We start from the raw sequence: 14,303 nt of genomic DNA, 5'->3' as shown, positions 1-14,303 counted from the left end.
GACTTTGGGAAATTAAGACTTCACCTCTGTGTTCAGAAGACGTTCCACATTGAACCTCCAAGTTGTTACATATATACCAACGGATGCTAAAGGTCTCTTAATAAATTAAAGTTAATAAACAAAATGATGGATATCTTAAGAAATAAACAAATTTTTTGTAATAAATTGAGTTAACATTATTATTTGAAAATCATTTTAATAGCACTACATTGTGAATGAAGACTGTTTTATAGATACAATTCCCCGTCACTTTATTAGGCGCGCCACAGAGCTCCTTAATGGAAAGATCTAAGCAGCCAATTATATGGCAGTAGCTCAGTCCATTTATTTGTGCAGACATGGTCAAGACAACCTCCTGAAGTTCATACTGAGGATCAGAATGAGAAAGAAAAGTGATTTAGGGACTCTGAACGTAACAGTTGTTGGTTCTAGATGAGCTGGTCCTGGGATTTTACCCCACAACCATCTCTACAGTTTATAGAGTATAGTCAGAAAAAGAGAAAATATCAAGTGAGGCAACAGTAACTAACTTTAAAAAAAAAAAAAAAAAAAAAAAAAAAAGCAATGTGAATGCAGAAAATGTGAAGATTTTGCCTGAAATGCTTAAAAATATTTGAAATATTCAAAGCAGTTTCTGATTGGTGTCAGCTTGTGTGCCTGCTTGTTTCTATACCACTCAGTCTGCTTATATCACTGTGTTTTACAGTCATGTCTAAATCTGCTGAGTTTGATTCCCACCAATCAGGCGAATAGATGAAAGTTACAAAAAAGAAAAGCATAAGCATACGTCTCCAGAAAAAGTTTTGGTACTATAACTGTTTCTGTAGCACAAAGTACGCAGAAGTGCACAAAATAAGAATAACATAATAAACTAGAAATAAATAAAAATATATCTTCACATTGAGAGCTGCTGCACACAGCTTGTGAAGCAAACGGTGCAGTTTATTGTGAAATCAGTGGATAATAATGGAAATAACATGACAGTCAGACCCACATGCTCCAACATGAAACCTGTAAATGGTAAATGGCCTGTATTTGTATAGCGCTTTACTAGTCCCTAAGGACCCCAAAGTGCTTTACACGTTCAGTAATCCACCCATTCACACACATTCACACACTGGTGATGGCAAGCTACATTGTAGCCACAGCCACCCTGGGGCGCACTGACAGAGGAGAGGTTGCCGGACACTGGCGCCACTGGGCCCTCTGACCACCACCAAGAGTCTTGCCCAAGGACACAACAACCGAGACTGTCCAAGCCGGGGCTCGAACCAGCAACCTTCTGATTACAAGGTGAACTCCCAACTCTTGAGCCACAATCGCCCCAATTATGTATTAAGGAATCAAGAAGAAAAAGCAGCCTTTACCTTATAGTAACCTTTTTTACAAATAGCTATGCAGCTTTGCTAATAATAAAACCAAAATATCAAAAATTCTTAAAATACAAAAAGTAACCCGCTTAAATGCAGGCATACAAATCAAGTGAAACAGAAGAAAAAGCTCTGTGGGTCTTTTTTTCTTCCAAATAAATCTTTATTTTTTCAGTTTTTAAATAGCTGAAAAATAAAAAAAAATACACAGGTGAATAAAACAACATAGTAATCATTCATACAGCTATATGTGCATATCTGTCACGGTTCCTGTTAAAGATGCAAACCAACACTGAAGACCACCGAAAGAGGAAAATAGTTACTTTTTCTCAATTGTTGTGTCACATGTAATTCATTATCCTGAGAAATTCAGTATGACTTCCCAATTTAATTAAAACAATCAATATTGCTGATGAAAAGGTTCACACAGAGCACACCCACACACACACACAGAAGAAAAAGAAAAAAGTCCAATCTCAACTAAGACAGAATAGCAATGGAAGAATAAAACATGATGGTCTTGTTCACTTCCGAGGACTGGCAGGAGAAAAAAAGAAAAGAAAAGAAAGAACCTTGTTGAGAAGTGTGGGATCATAGATTATGAGACAATACCTACAATTGTTTCTGTCAATCAAACCTAATAATCTCGTCATCACATAACTCATTCTCAAGCAAAAAACAAAAAAAACAAAACACAGGCATAACATCTATCTGAAGAAAACAGTAAAATGAAAACAAGCTTGCAAGAGAGAACACAAAGAGCAAACAGAGTGCGACAAACAGTTACCAAATGTTTTGGGCTTTCTTTAAAACACACTTCTTTTGGTCTTTGGGTCAAGTGGGGCCCATCAGCGAGTGACCTCCCCCGAGGAGAAATGCAATTCTGATCAATAATTAGCTCCGCCCCAACAACTCCCTGGTGATCATCCTACACAACTCTTAATCTGAACTACTTCAAATAACACAACCCTACACTTAAAATGACAGGAGAAATACATCCAACAGTAACCAGAAGAAAACACGGCAAAGATCAACTTCATGTTAGGAAAAAAAACAGAAAAAAAAAGTTCACGTGAGGATTTGACCTTCCGATTGAGCCAGCCGGTCCTCCGGGCAGAGAGTCCTTGTTGTTGAAGTCTTTGTCATCACACGGATCATGACGTAGATAAACGGTCCACCAGTAAAAGAGACAAAAAGCTTTGAAAAGAAGTTCCGGCATGCACAGGAACTTTGAAAACATCGTCATGTGACAATTAAGGTCTTGTCCTATCAAAGCGGATCAGACTGTGACACTTTGAGAGGGGAGAAAAAAGACAAACAAACCCAAAAACAAAACAAAAAACAGAATATTTGCAGCACAGCAAACGTGCTGTTTGAAGTCCTCAATCTTCTGTTCATCACTGTGACCAACTAGCAGTGAGCAATAACCAGTTACAATTAGGGAAAGAAAGATATGCAAAAGACAGGCTGAGAAATGTTTGGAAGTGTTTGCACCAGTGCAAATGTTGCTATTGTTGACAGTTGGGTTTTTTGTTTGTTTTTTTAACCCCACAACACCTTACACTATACATGGGACTGAGAAACTCGGCAGGGTATGTGAGAGTTATGTTTTTTTATTTTCTTTAAAGTAAGGATTTAGGTGATGATAAAAACTGAAGAAACTGGTGACTTTTGTGCTGGTGCAAATCTTACCAGGTCAGAGCCTTCCTCAGCAAGGCATCAATTTCAACCTCCAAGACGCATTCAGAGGCGAGAGGAAAAAAGCTCTGTGTTGGTTTAGAGGAGGGAAGCTTCCAATCTTTCTTGGTTGTAAACCTAGAATATCTGGCAACCCGGGCAGAGAGAGGAAGGGTAGCACACGTCAGCTAAGATCGGGGTGCCGGAAAAAAGCGTGTCAGGACTCCTCATTGCCTGAGTCGTCTTCGTCATAGCAACAGTCGCCATCCTCGCCTTCCACGTCGTCTTCGTCGTAGCAATAGTCATAGAAGAGGTCGGAGCCTTCGTCGGGGGCTGGGGCGCGTGTGCGGACGCAGTACTCCGCCAGCGTAGTGGGCACTTTCACGCCATCGCGCTCAGCTTCAGCCTTGGTAGCCAACACTTGTTTTCTGAGGGGAGATCGAGTGGCGTCATTACAAACAGCTGGAGATTTACTATCATTTTCTGTCTTTCCATAAAAGATCAAAGAAATCTGAAGAAAAGTTCCCACCTTATCCGCCAACAGTCAGCTGATCTTTTGCTACATGAATGAAGCTGTGCAAAATTTTACCTTTATGCTATCAATATTTTACAAGTACAGAGTCCACACACCCACAACAGTCATCTGGTTAGGTCGCCTCCGAGGTACTTCCCTCTGGAGGTTTTTTTTTGGAGTGAACTCCAGCTTTGAACATTCAAGATTTTTATTTTCTGAACACATTTATTCCCAGAAGAATGGCGGTTCACCAAGTTTTAATAATGCACTGGACAGTTTTAGCTGTTTCAACAATCACTACATCTGTATTTCTCTGCTTGATGCAAGGCATTAGTTTGACCCTCTGAATCAGTAAAATCTTCTCTACAACTACAGGATACATCTGACATGAAATGACTTTTGTTTTGCACAGCGAGTGAGTTTACACCATTTCTTTTAACTGTGAATCATGCAAACTGTTTACCTGATGATCTCCACATACTCCCGGTCTTTGCCTTTGCTGTCTCTCCATTTGCGGTACATGACAGACGCGTCCACATTGGCAGGAGAAAAGGTGTTGGGTTCATTCAGCAGTGAGATCACACTCAGCAGAATGGTCCTGGAAGCAAACACAAAGGTGGCAGTCAGCGTGGCATCTACTGCAGGACACGAACACACAAGTTATGGGAATTAAAACAAAAAGAAAAAAAAAAAAGGAACTAATTTCTACTTTCTCCCTTATGTTAATTTTTTAAAACACATTTTATTTTAGAATTGGGTGAATTTAGAAATTTGGATAAAGAGTCTCCAATTATGGATATAATGCTAATTATTCTGGCAGATAGATTATTTTAAACTTTTCAAAAATGCTGTAAATGACAGTGAGGTAACTTGCACTGGATAAAACAATGAGCAACTAGAACACTGGACTGTTTTGATTAAAACAGACCTCTCTACGCCTTTGTAAATCTTATTAAAACAAGGTTGAGGAGGATTATTGTCCTAAGACAGGGATCAGCAATCTTTAACACCAAAAGAGCCATTTGGACCCGGTTTCCACGCAAAAGAAAACACTGGGAGCCACAAATACTTTTTGACATCTAAAATGAAGATAACACTGTATATATTGTTTTTTACCTTTATACTTTGTGTGAACAACTAAGGTGTGTTGCTTATGAAATCCATGAAGTGCTACAGCAAAAACTAAATTTTATTTATGTAATTAACACATTTTGAACTCTTAAAGAAATATAACAAAAGGAAAGACACCCAGCTGAACTAAAATGATCCATGTAGCAAACAAAAACTGTAAGCCGCCACCCTTATATCGCCTTTGGGTTTTTTGAGCCTTGACCTGACTTTTAAAAAAAATTATTGGGAAAAAAAGCACTATGTTGCTAAAAAAAAGAAAGAAATAGATATTTACAATATTCTGCCTAAATATGTATTTTACCTGGTTAATGTGTGTGGCGGGGCGTGGTCTGCAGCGCCGCTGCAGGGGAGGCGGACGCACCTGAGCGGCACCCGCAATCACGCCTCGCCGATTTAACGTCTGTGCTCTCTATGCTGTTGTTGGTGTGTGTCGAACTGTGAGCTGAAAAGCTGCAGCCATCTGTGTGCGTACAGCAACCATGTGTGAAAAGTGGTCAATAAAGAGATGCTGAAAAGCATGTTCATGCAAACATCGTCAGGTCTGTCGTGGTATGTTTACAATGGGACTTCTGCTCCTGAACCTCTGCGCACAGCGTCTGCAAATCGGGGCTGTACGAAGTCACTTTCATCTTTACGCAAGACTGTAAGCTGTCATCTGTGAGGCGTGAGCGGAGTTTGTTTTAACTTAGTTCACGGTGGAGAATAGCTGCTGACATAATGTGGATCCGAAGATCCATAATTGGCCTATCTGGGGTTGAAAGTCTCGATAAATGCACGGCGTTTCTGCGGGTATACCGGCTTCCGCGAGTGTGACGCTTATTTTGAGCGATGAAGAAATAATAGAATATAATTTTATTTTTATATTTCAATATCACAATAATCTAACAATTTAGAACTACACGTTAAAAAAAAAAAAAAAAAAACTAACATAAATAAAATACACTTCAGCCAAATACTTCAAATTTATTTTCCCAAACCACGCAGTGCCGCACTATAAGGACTAAAGAACCGCATGTGGCTCCGGAGCCGCAGGTTGCCGACCCCTGTCCGAAGACAACAACGTAAAACAACACTAAGATTGTCACTGAATGTTCAGCATGTTCAGAAATGGTGACTTTTGTATTTTTGTGTAATAACTTGTGCTCTGAAAGCAATGCATGATAATGTACTTCTACTATAATAAAACAGTATAAAGGAGGATATCTTCCTCTTCCTACTGAATGATAATGCCTCCATACTGCAAAAAACAACAGGCGACTCAAACTGCTTTAACTAGCAAGGTGTATAATACATTGAATGCCCACATATGGATTCAGTTTCTAGATACAAGTAAAAAGAAGCCAATGAAGATGAATGTCATGTGATAAGACTCTGACTCAGGTAAATTATTGAAGTGGCTGACACAGAACAAAGACGGGAGGTACCCAAGAAAGGAGAGACATGAGAGATAATGAGGGAGTGCTAACCGGACGTTCTGGGTGGGATTCCATCTCTCTGAAGGCAGCTCTCCGCTCTGTGGGTCGTCCACTGGAGGGTGCAGTATAGAAATACACACATCTCCATTCTAAAAGACACAGAGGGGAAAGAAAGCTCCTTCAAATGTGATTAAGTCAAGTTTTAGTTATAGAGCACTTTTTTAAAAAACAAGAATCTGATAAAGTCCTGTATAAAAATACTAAACACACCACACAAAATAGAAATAATAAAAAAAAAAAAAAAAAAAAAAAAAAAAGCCAATCCCCCGCTACGGAGAGATTATGGAGATTGACTACCTGATGTTTTCAGCTGGGTTGAACACCTTAAGGTTGCTGGCAGTCAATTAACTGCCAGCAACCTTAAGGGAACATGTGTCAGCAGCTCAGATATGTATGGTGGCGCTGATCCATTAAAGGCTTCAAAAACAAACAAACACATTTTTTTAAATGGGTCTAATGGGCCCCATGATGCAAGTGGTATTTGATCATATGAATCATGAGGCAAGCCTAGGACAGCTGCTCCCATCACAAACAGCAGTGGGAGGGCATTCAAGTATGTCAAGTTGTTACCTCATAGATGTTGGGGTGCCACATCTTGGTGAGGAAGCGGAAAGCCGGAGGGGAGTAAGGGTAGTCTAGAGGAAACTTGATTCGAGCCTAGGACAAAAAGAGACCTTTGGGGCTTGAATTGTGTGGCAATCTTTATTCATTCAGTAAAGCCTGTGTATTGTATTACATTAAGTGAAGTAATCACACCACTTTGGCTTTCTTACCTTAAAATATCCCCCTTCATAGTGAGTGTTTGGTGGTCCAAAAATGGCCACTTCCCAGTTGTATAAATCAGCCTCGTCCACCAGTGTTATTTTGAATCCCTCCACGGGCTCCTCCTGAAGGCTCTTCAGTTCCAGCATGAGTGCTTTCTGTGAACTGGCTACATGAGGGGCGTCGGGTTGCGCCATAATGTTGTTGTTGGTGGTGGTCTGGGTGGCTGTCGGGATATTCTGGAGTGAACAGCGGACAGTTTCCTTCTGTTCACGCGAACACGGCAAAGTTAGCCTAATAAGCCAAGCAGCCTACCCTGAAAACAACAACAGTACCGAGACAATAAAACAGGCCAAACGTGTCAGGCTGTGCTCGAGCCAAACAAAGGTGGCGTTGATCTGTCCCCGAAACAGAGAAATTATTTACCAATGTCAACACTCAGAGAAATCTGCAACTGACCAACCATTGTGTCAGACCCGCGCCTCCAGCTTTAGCTGATCTACCTGGCAGAACAGCCGCGGATATAAGCCGTAAATCTACTGATAGCTGTAGGCTAATGGGAGCTAGCTAACAAGCCCTACCTCACCAACCAGATCGAACCGATCCTAGCACGGCGCGAATACTTCCTAACCGCATACAAGAGCCAGGCTAGGACAGAAAACACACCTATATACCCAAACCCATGAATTCTTTACGGCAACAGCCGGAAAATATAGCTCATACGGCCATAAGAGAAGACAGGATAGAGAAGAATGTTGCTGAAAGGAGTCCCCTTTCCTCTACAAACAGGCAATGGCGCCCTGTGATATGCGGGATTTGTAGTCCAATTTCCACCTGTCAACATTATTTTTCCCCTTTAGAGCAGCAAAGAAGGCGTGCCGTGACGCATTCAACTGTCTTATTACATAAGTTTATATAAAATTAAATTTACCCAGAAAAAATAATAGCTTTTAGAGCAATAATTCTTTAACATTTTATTTGAGAGGGAATTTAGGGAACTGCATTTGCCACTTTCTGACGTCACAAAAACGCCAAATATTGTTCGTGCTTCTGAGCTGTTTTCACCCTGAAATTATTTCAACACACTGACGGTTCTCAGTTGTATTCAGATGGTACTCCGAGGAGGGGTGCGGATTTCATAAATCAACAGTTAATAAACAGCGGGCCATTTGTTTCTAGTTTATTTTTCTCAAGGTTCTCGTGACGTAAATAATACGCGCCATTTCACAGAAAGCCCCTTCGAGGGGGGCTTTTTGCTGCCCCGTTAACTAGTTAAATATGTAACGGTTTTATTTTATTTTATTTTTAATATGACCTAAAAATGTGAAATATTGACATTATTTGCTTTTTAATCGTTCCAGTGCCGTTTAACCAGGTACGAACAGAATATGTCTTAAAAAGGCCCATTTGTTACATCTTATTTATGCGACAAACTGGTGTTGGGACCCCCTATTGAGAGAAAGTTCGCAATGAGTTCCAAGTCTCGACGTCGGGCTCGCTCCAAGTCCAGAAGTCGGAGCCGAGATCGGCCGAACAAGTCTAGAGGAAACAAGTCTAGATCCCCAGATGAGAGGAGAGACCACAGTCGGTCTGCCGACGGGAAAACGGCCGCTCGTGGTAGGGGAAGATCCTGCAGTCAGGACTCCAGCGATGGCTCTACGGCCCGACGTCGGCCTCAGCACAGGGGCCGCTCTGGTTCCAGCAGCGGCTCGGAGAGCGACCGGAGGCGAGAGAGTCAGAGGAACAGGTCGAAGGGTCGGTCATCAAGGTAATCGCTTTGCGAAGCGGAGTTGGCTGCTTACTTGGGATTTTATATATTATGATGGTAGTAGCAGGCCTCATTTGAACACATCGAGTGACTCCGTAAACGTAACGTTTTTCTGTCCGAATTGCGACAGCGAAAGGACATCAACAAAAACTATTCTTTTTGGGGGGAATTCCAGGAATCAGCATGCATCTATGCTTTTGCTTAGGCGCTAAATATAATTTGATGTTGACTTGCAGAACTGAGCAAGGCCTTACATTTAAAAAAGGAAGAAAAAAGATGTGTCTGTTGTTTTATTATTTGAAGAACTCATACCACCAGTGCGTGTGGCGCAGTATTGCTTACTGCAACATGCCTGTGAGACCTTCGTAGATATTCTGTCTATCCATCAATCAATCATCCGAAGGTTGTAGTGGCAGCAGGCTAAGCAGGGTATTCCAGACACCCATCTCCCAAGCAACACTTTCCAGTCCTTGCTGGGAGATACTGAGGCATTTCCAGGCAAAGTGAGATGTATAATCTCTTCAGTGGGTTCTGGGTCTAGCTCGGGGTCCCCTCCCCAAGGAGAAGGCATCTTATTACCGTAGATCACCAGGGTTTTTTTCCCCCAATATCAGCTTTTTAAAAATGTATTGCCGGAATTAAATTTAAATTAACCCTTCTTTTTTGAAAAGCAAATTGCATTTCTGAATTGAATCTTTTGTTGTTCTGTATGGTTTTTAATTGGATGTAGGTAGGGTTTAAATCATTGTACAGCATAAGGTTTGTTGACACTGCATAAAATATACATAAAAGAGATGTGTGCACAGTATATTGCTGTATCGATGTTTGTCCCATCCTTGGTTGAGTGCCAGGCTGCTGCACAGTAATCCAATCAACTGATAGCAATGCTGATGTTCAGTGACGTTAGTGTTAGTCTTTATGTGAATGAAAAGACCTTCTGTAGATATAATCCCTATATCAACTTGTTATGGTAACTCCATTGCATGTAATAATAATAATAATAATAATAATAATAATAATAATAATAATAATAATAATAATAAAAAATATGTTTTTAACTGTATTCAACGGGACCTCAGAGTTTCCTGTTATGTGGTTTTTCTGTAGTTAATATTGTATTCCTGCATTTACTGTATTAAATCACACTTTCTGTCTCAGTCCTGATTCAGATAATACAAAAATGAGGAGGAGAAAGGAACAGGAGAGTCATAGAACAACATCCCGAGAGAGGAGAAAGGGAAGATCCCAGTCCAGTTCTGACTCCCATGATGGAAGCGGCGACAGAGAAAGGAGAAGAAGAAGGAGTCCTGAGAGAGGGAGTCCACCGAGAGACAGACAGAGGAGGGAGTGGGACAGAGAGAAAGAGAGGTACAAGAACAGTGGCAGAGACAGCGACAAAAGTCGAGAGCGAAGGAAGAAAAGTGAAGACAGGGAGCGCGGGAGGAGTAACAGAAGCCAAGAGAAGTCTGACCGGGGCAGAGGCAAGCAGCGCTTCAGTTCGAGTGAGTCATCTGAGAGCTCAGAGTCTGATTGCGAGAGAGGCGCACTCAAGGAAAAGGAGGAGAGGAACAAACAGAAGGAGATGATGAAAGCTCTTGAGACACCAGAGGAGAAGAGGGCCAGAAGGTTGGCAAAGAAGGAAGCAAAGGAGAAGAAAAGGAGAGAGAAGATGGGCTGGAGTGAGGAGTACCTGGGATACACCAATGCAGACAATCCTTTTGGGGACAACAACTTATTGGGGACATTTAAATGGCAAAAGGTGAGTTCCTGACTGCAAAAGTTTGGATATTTGCCTGTCATAACCTGCTTTTGAGACCTTGTATCCCATCCACGGTTCTTTTTGCTTCCTCAGGCGTTGGATAAGAAAGGTATCGGTCATCTCGGAGAGAAAGAGCTCAAAGAAAGGAACAAGTGTATTCAGGAGGAGAACCGTAGAGAGCTGCAGAAGGTAAGAACTGTGGGATAAAAATCTTCCACATTAGTGCTCACACAGTGCCTGACTTTTTATACAAATGCTTAAAAAAAGGATGGAATTTCACTTCCCAGGCAAAACATGGAGGATCAGTTTTAAGTTTAGAGATTGGGAGCGACATATTTATACACCAACTTTATGTTGATGTAGGTGAAGCAGCTGCGTCTGGAGCGGGAGCGAGAGAAGGCCATGAGAGAGCAGGAGCTGGAAATGCTGCAGAGAGAGAAAGAGGCAGAATATTTCAAGACCTGGGCTGAACAGGAAGACAACTTCCATCTGCATCAGGCCAAACTAAGGTTAGTGTGGCTCTTACTCCACTATGATTGGATCAGTTTGTTTAAACCTCCACCTTCTACATCTGTTTATCTAATTAACCCTGCTTCACACCCTTGTTCTTTGTCTCTGCAGGTCTAAGATTAGAATCCGTGACGGCCGCGCGAAGCCGATCGACCTTTTGGCGAAGTACATCAGTGCAGAAGATGATGATTTGGCAGTGGAAATGCACGAACCATACACGTTCCTCAATGGGCTCACGGTCACTGACATGGACGACTTGCTAGAGGACATAAAGGTTTGTAGATGTGCTTAAATAAAGTGTAAAAGTTCTGTTTATGAAAGGACTGATTTTAATACAGTGTTTCATAATATGCCCATACAGATACAATATTAAAAACCCAGCTCAATTTGTAGTGTCAAGTTTAGACTGTATGTAAAACATAACATTACTCACTACGTTATGAGCTACTGCTATGAAATCTCATGTTATAGTACTGTGCAAAATTCTTAAACTATCCCGTTTCTTTATATTTTGCTTCCTGATGTTAGATGTTATTGACATTTTTTAAGTGCTCTTGAACAATAGTTCTCCTGGCTTCCTGAAGGCTCTTCTTTGATCACTGGCATCTATTTTGCTTATTTTCAGTCCAGTCCTTGTACCTGACCTTTCTCAGAGGAATCGTTGTTTGTTAAGCCACCATGAATCATTCGAGCATAAAAAGAGACCTTACCTTACGCAAGGGATGGATCTGTGCCATGTTTATCATCGACAGACAACTTGGCAAATAACCAATTTGAAATTGAATCTTCAGGCACTTTGTTACTCCACAGCATATTTCTTTACTTCAGTCAAGAACTGTCTCAGTGGAAGGGTGGCAGGAAGGAAGGAAGAAAGGGAAACAGGGAGGAGCGGGTTAGGTATACCAAATTACACAAGAGCTGGACTGAATCTGTTCAAAAGGTCTTGTAAAGTAATGAATCCAAATTTGAAGTTTTTCATTCAAATTGTCATTAACATGTACAGAGGAGGTCTAAAACTCAGTGTCCACAACATTCTGTAAAACATGGTGGGCTCGCTGTCATAGTTTGGGGCTGCTTTTCAACCAGTGGTGTTGGACAGGAAGTCAGAATTGACGGAATTATCAACACAGGAAAAGAAAATGCTGGAAGGCATCTGATTGGCAACGGCTTCATGACAGTGATCCCAAACACACTATCAATTGGCCTTCCCAGTTTAACATTATTGAAGCAGTGTGGGATCATCTTGATAGAGAATTGAACAAAAGGCAGCAAATATCCAAAGAAGGACTTTGAATTTCCTTCAAGAAGCCTCGAGAACTATTCCTGGAGACTACTTATTACAAGTCTTATTATTATGTATTATAAGAAAGCTGTCTAAGAGAGTTGGTCATACAAAATACTGACTTTCAAGCTTGCTGGAATTGTATATTTTTTGCCTTTTATATACTGAATTTCTATGTACGTTTGCACCAATCTTCCATTTCTAATAATGTCATTAATGATATAAAGATAAGGGGTGGGTCAAGACTTCTGCACAGCACTGTAGATAATATTAAGTCCTAACTTGAATATTGACTTTTACTTTGTAAAATACCTGAGCACAGATTAGTGTAAGTATCCACACAGCAGATGGTGTTAATTGGTAATTGCTTTAAAATTCTCCATTTGTCAGAATCACTTCAAACATGGTGGCGAAGTCCAATTCAGGGACTCAGATTAGCTGACCTCATGCTTAGCAGGCTACCACCTAGTATGGCCACCTAGGAAGCGACCATCTCTCACACTTCAAGTCTTAACAATATAAATGTCACATAATAAAGGAGGCAAATCAGCTGTAGGTTGTTTAGTGTAAATCTATATTTATACATATTTACTGTAAAAATGTCAAAAGATGCATGTTAACATGTACTGATCTTAAAGTGCAGCATAATTAAAACATTACTGCATGCACAATGTTCTGGTAGGTGTACATGGAGTTGGAACAGGGCAAGAACGTGGACTTCTGGAGAGACATGACCACCATCACTGAGGATGAGATCAGCAAACTGAGAAAACTGGAGGCCTCTGGAAAAGGGCCTGGTAGGACACCCGTCACATTGTTCCTCTCTAATGGCTTTTCTCCTGATATGATTCTCTCTCTTTTTTTTTTTTTTAATTACTGTAATGAAAGTGGAACCCCGACTTGCGAATACCCCGTTTCACAAAAAGTTCAAGTTACGAAGGCACTGAACGGCAATATTTTTGCCCGTGTTACGGCAAAATGCCCGCGTAACGAAATCCGCTAGCTCTGATTGGCTGAGCCTACAAACCCCACGACGCCTTCTGAATCATGTGACAACCCCTTGGCTTCCGTACTTGCGCTTCGCTGTTCCACGTGAACAACACAGCAATTAGCCTATAGCCTGTCATTCATCCAAAATGAGGCCTGCAAGTGATGCGAGTGAAAAGAGGAAGCGTAAAGTGCTCTCGATGAAAACAAAGAGAGAAATTATTGATAAATATGAGCGAGGTGTGAAACTTGGTGCTATTGCATGTGAGTATGGCCAAAATCCTTCGACCATAGGAACAATTCTAAAAACAAAAAGAAGTCCTCAAAGCAGGTAAACCTTCAATGGGCACCACCATCATGTCCAAAAGGAAGGACCCCCATACACGACAAGATGGAAAGTCTTCTCCTTGTTTGGATTAAAGACAAGGGAAAGACTGGCGATACCCTCACAGAGACGATCATTTGCGAGAAGGCGTCTTCAATTTATAATGATTCAGTAAGTAAGGCAGCTTCCAATGAGCAGCCAACGGCATCAAGGTCCTCGCAGGAGGCACCCCCAACCTCCCCAGAGTTCAGTGCATCGCATCGGTGGTTTGATCTGTTCAAGAAGAGGACTGGCATCCACTCTGTTGTGCATCACGGTGAGGCAGCAAGTTCCGATCACAAGGCTGTCGAAGAATTTGTTAAAAAATTTGAGGAACTTATCAATCAAGAAGGCTACATCCCCACAGGTATTCAACTGTGACGAGACCGGCCTCTTCTGGAAAAAAAATGCCGCCGCGTACGTATATCATCGCGGAGGAAATAAAGATGCCAGGCCACAAGCCCATGAAGGACCGTCTTACCCTCGCCCTGTGTGCTAATGCCAGTGGGGACTGTAAGGTCAAGCCACTCCTAGTGTACCACTCACAAAATCTGTGTGCCTTCAAGAAACACAAAATTTTAAAGGATAGGGTCGAGGTTATGTGGAGGTCCAACCCCAAGGCCTGGGTGACCTGACAGTTCTTTGTCGAATGGGTCAACTTGGTCTTTGGCCCTGCTGTCAAGAAGTTCCTTGAGGAGGATGAT

The 14,303-nt window shown here is 41.4% G+C and overlaps 2 protein-coding genes across 2 annotated transcripts in view; one reads left to right on the top strand and one right to left on the bottom strand.

The window, feature by feature from the left end:
* Nucleotides 1-1,532: 1,532 nt before the first annotated feature.
* cdc34b (cell division cycle 34 homolog b) lies at nucleotides 1,533-7,741 on the bottom strand. The gene is made up of 6 exons (XM_080907263.1): nucleotides 7,356-7,741; nucleotides 6,941-7,245; nucleotides 6,738-6,824; nucleotides 6,159-6,256; nucleotides 4,025-4,159; nucleotides 1,533-3,475 (listed from the first exon to the last, which is right to left on the bottom strand). Exons 2-6 carry the CDS (start codon nucleotides 7,124-7,126, stop codon nucleotides 3,265-3,267), a joined length of 717 nt encoding a protein of 238 aa, XP_080763389.1. The 5' UTR covers nucleotides 7,127-7,245; nucleotides 7,356-7,741; the 3' UTR covers nucleotides 1,533-3,264.
* A 522-nt stretch (nucleotides 7,742-8,263) lies between these two features.
* Nucleotides 8,264-14,303, top strand: part of cactin — a 15,826-nt gene continuing 9,786 nt past the window's right edge. The window contains exons 1-6 of the mRNA XM_080907250.1: nucleotides 8,264-8,697; nucleotides 9,856-10,456; nucleotides 10,550-10,645; nucleotides 10,820-10,965; nucleotides 11,078-11,240; nucleotides 12,931-13,045. Of these exons, the coding sequence (XP_080763376.1) occupies nucleotides 8,399-8,697; nucleotides 9,856-10,456; nucleotides 10,550-10,645; nucleotides 10,820-10,965; nucleotides 11,078-11,240; nucleotides 12,931-13,045 (1,420 nt within the window). The 5' untranslated portion in view covers nucleotides 8,264-8,398. The remainder of the gene's footprint in view (nucleotides 8,698-9,855; nucleotides 10,457-10,549; nucleotides 10,646-10,819; nucleotides 10,966-11,077; nucleotides 11,241-12,930; nucleotides 13,046-14,303) is intronic.

The sequence above is a fragment of the Rhamphochromis sp. 'chilingali' genome, assembly GCF_963969265.1.
Source record: "Rhamphochromis sp. 'chilingali' genome assembly, chromosome: 16".
NCBI lineage: Eukaryota > Metazoa > Chordata > Actinopteri > Cichliformes > Cichlidae > Rhamphochromis > Rhamphochromis sp. 'chilingali'.
The sequence above is the reverse complement of the archived record's forward strand: the minus strand, read 5'-3'. Positions and strand labels throughout refer to the sequence as shown.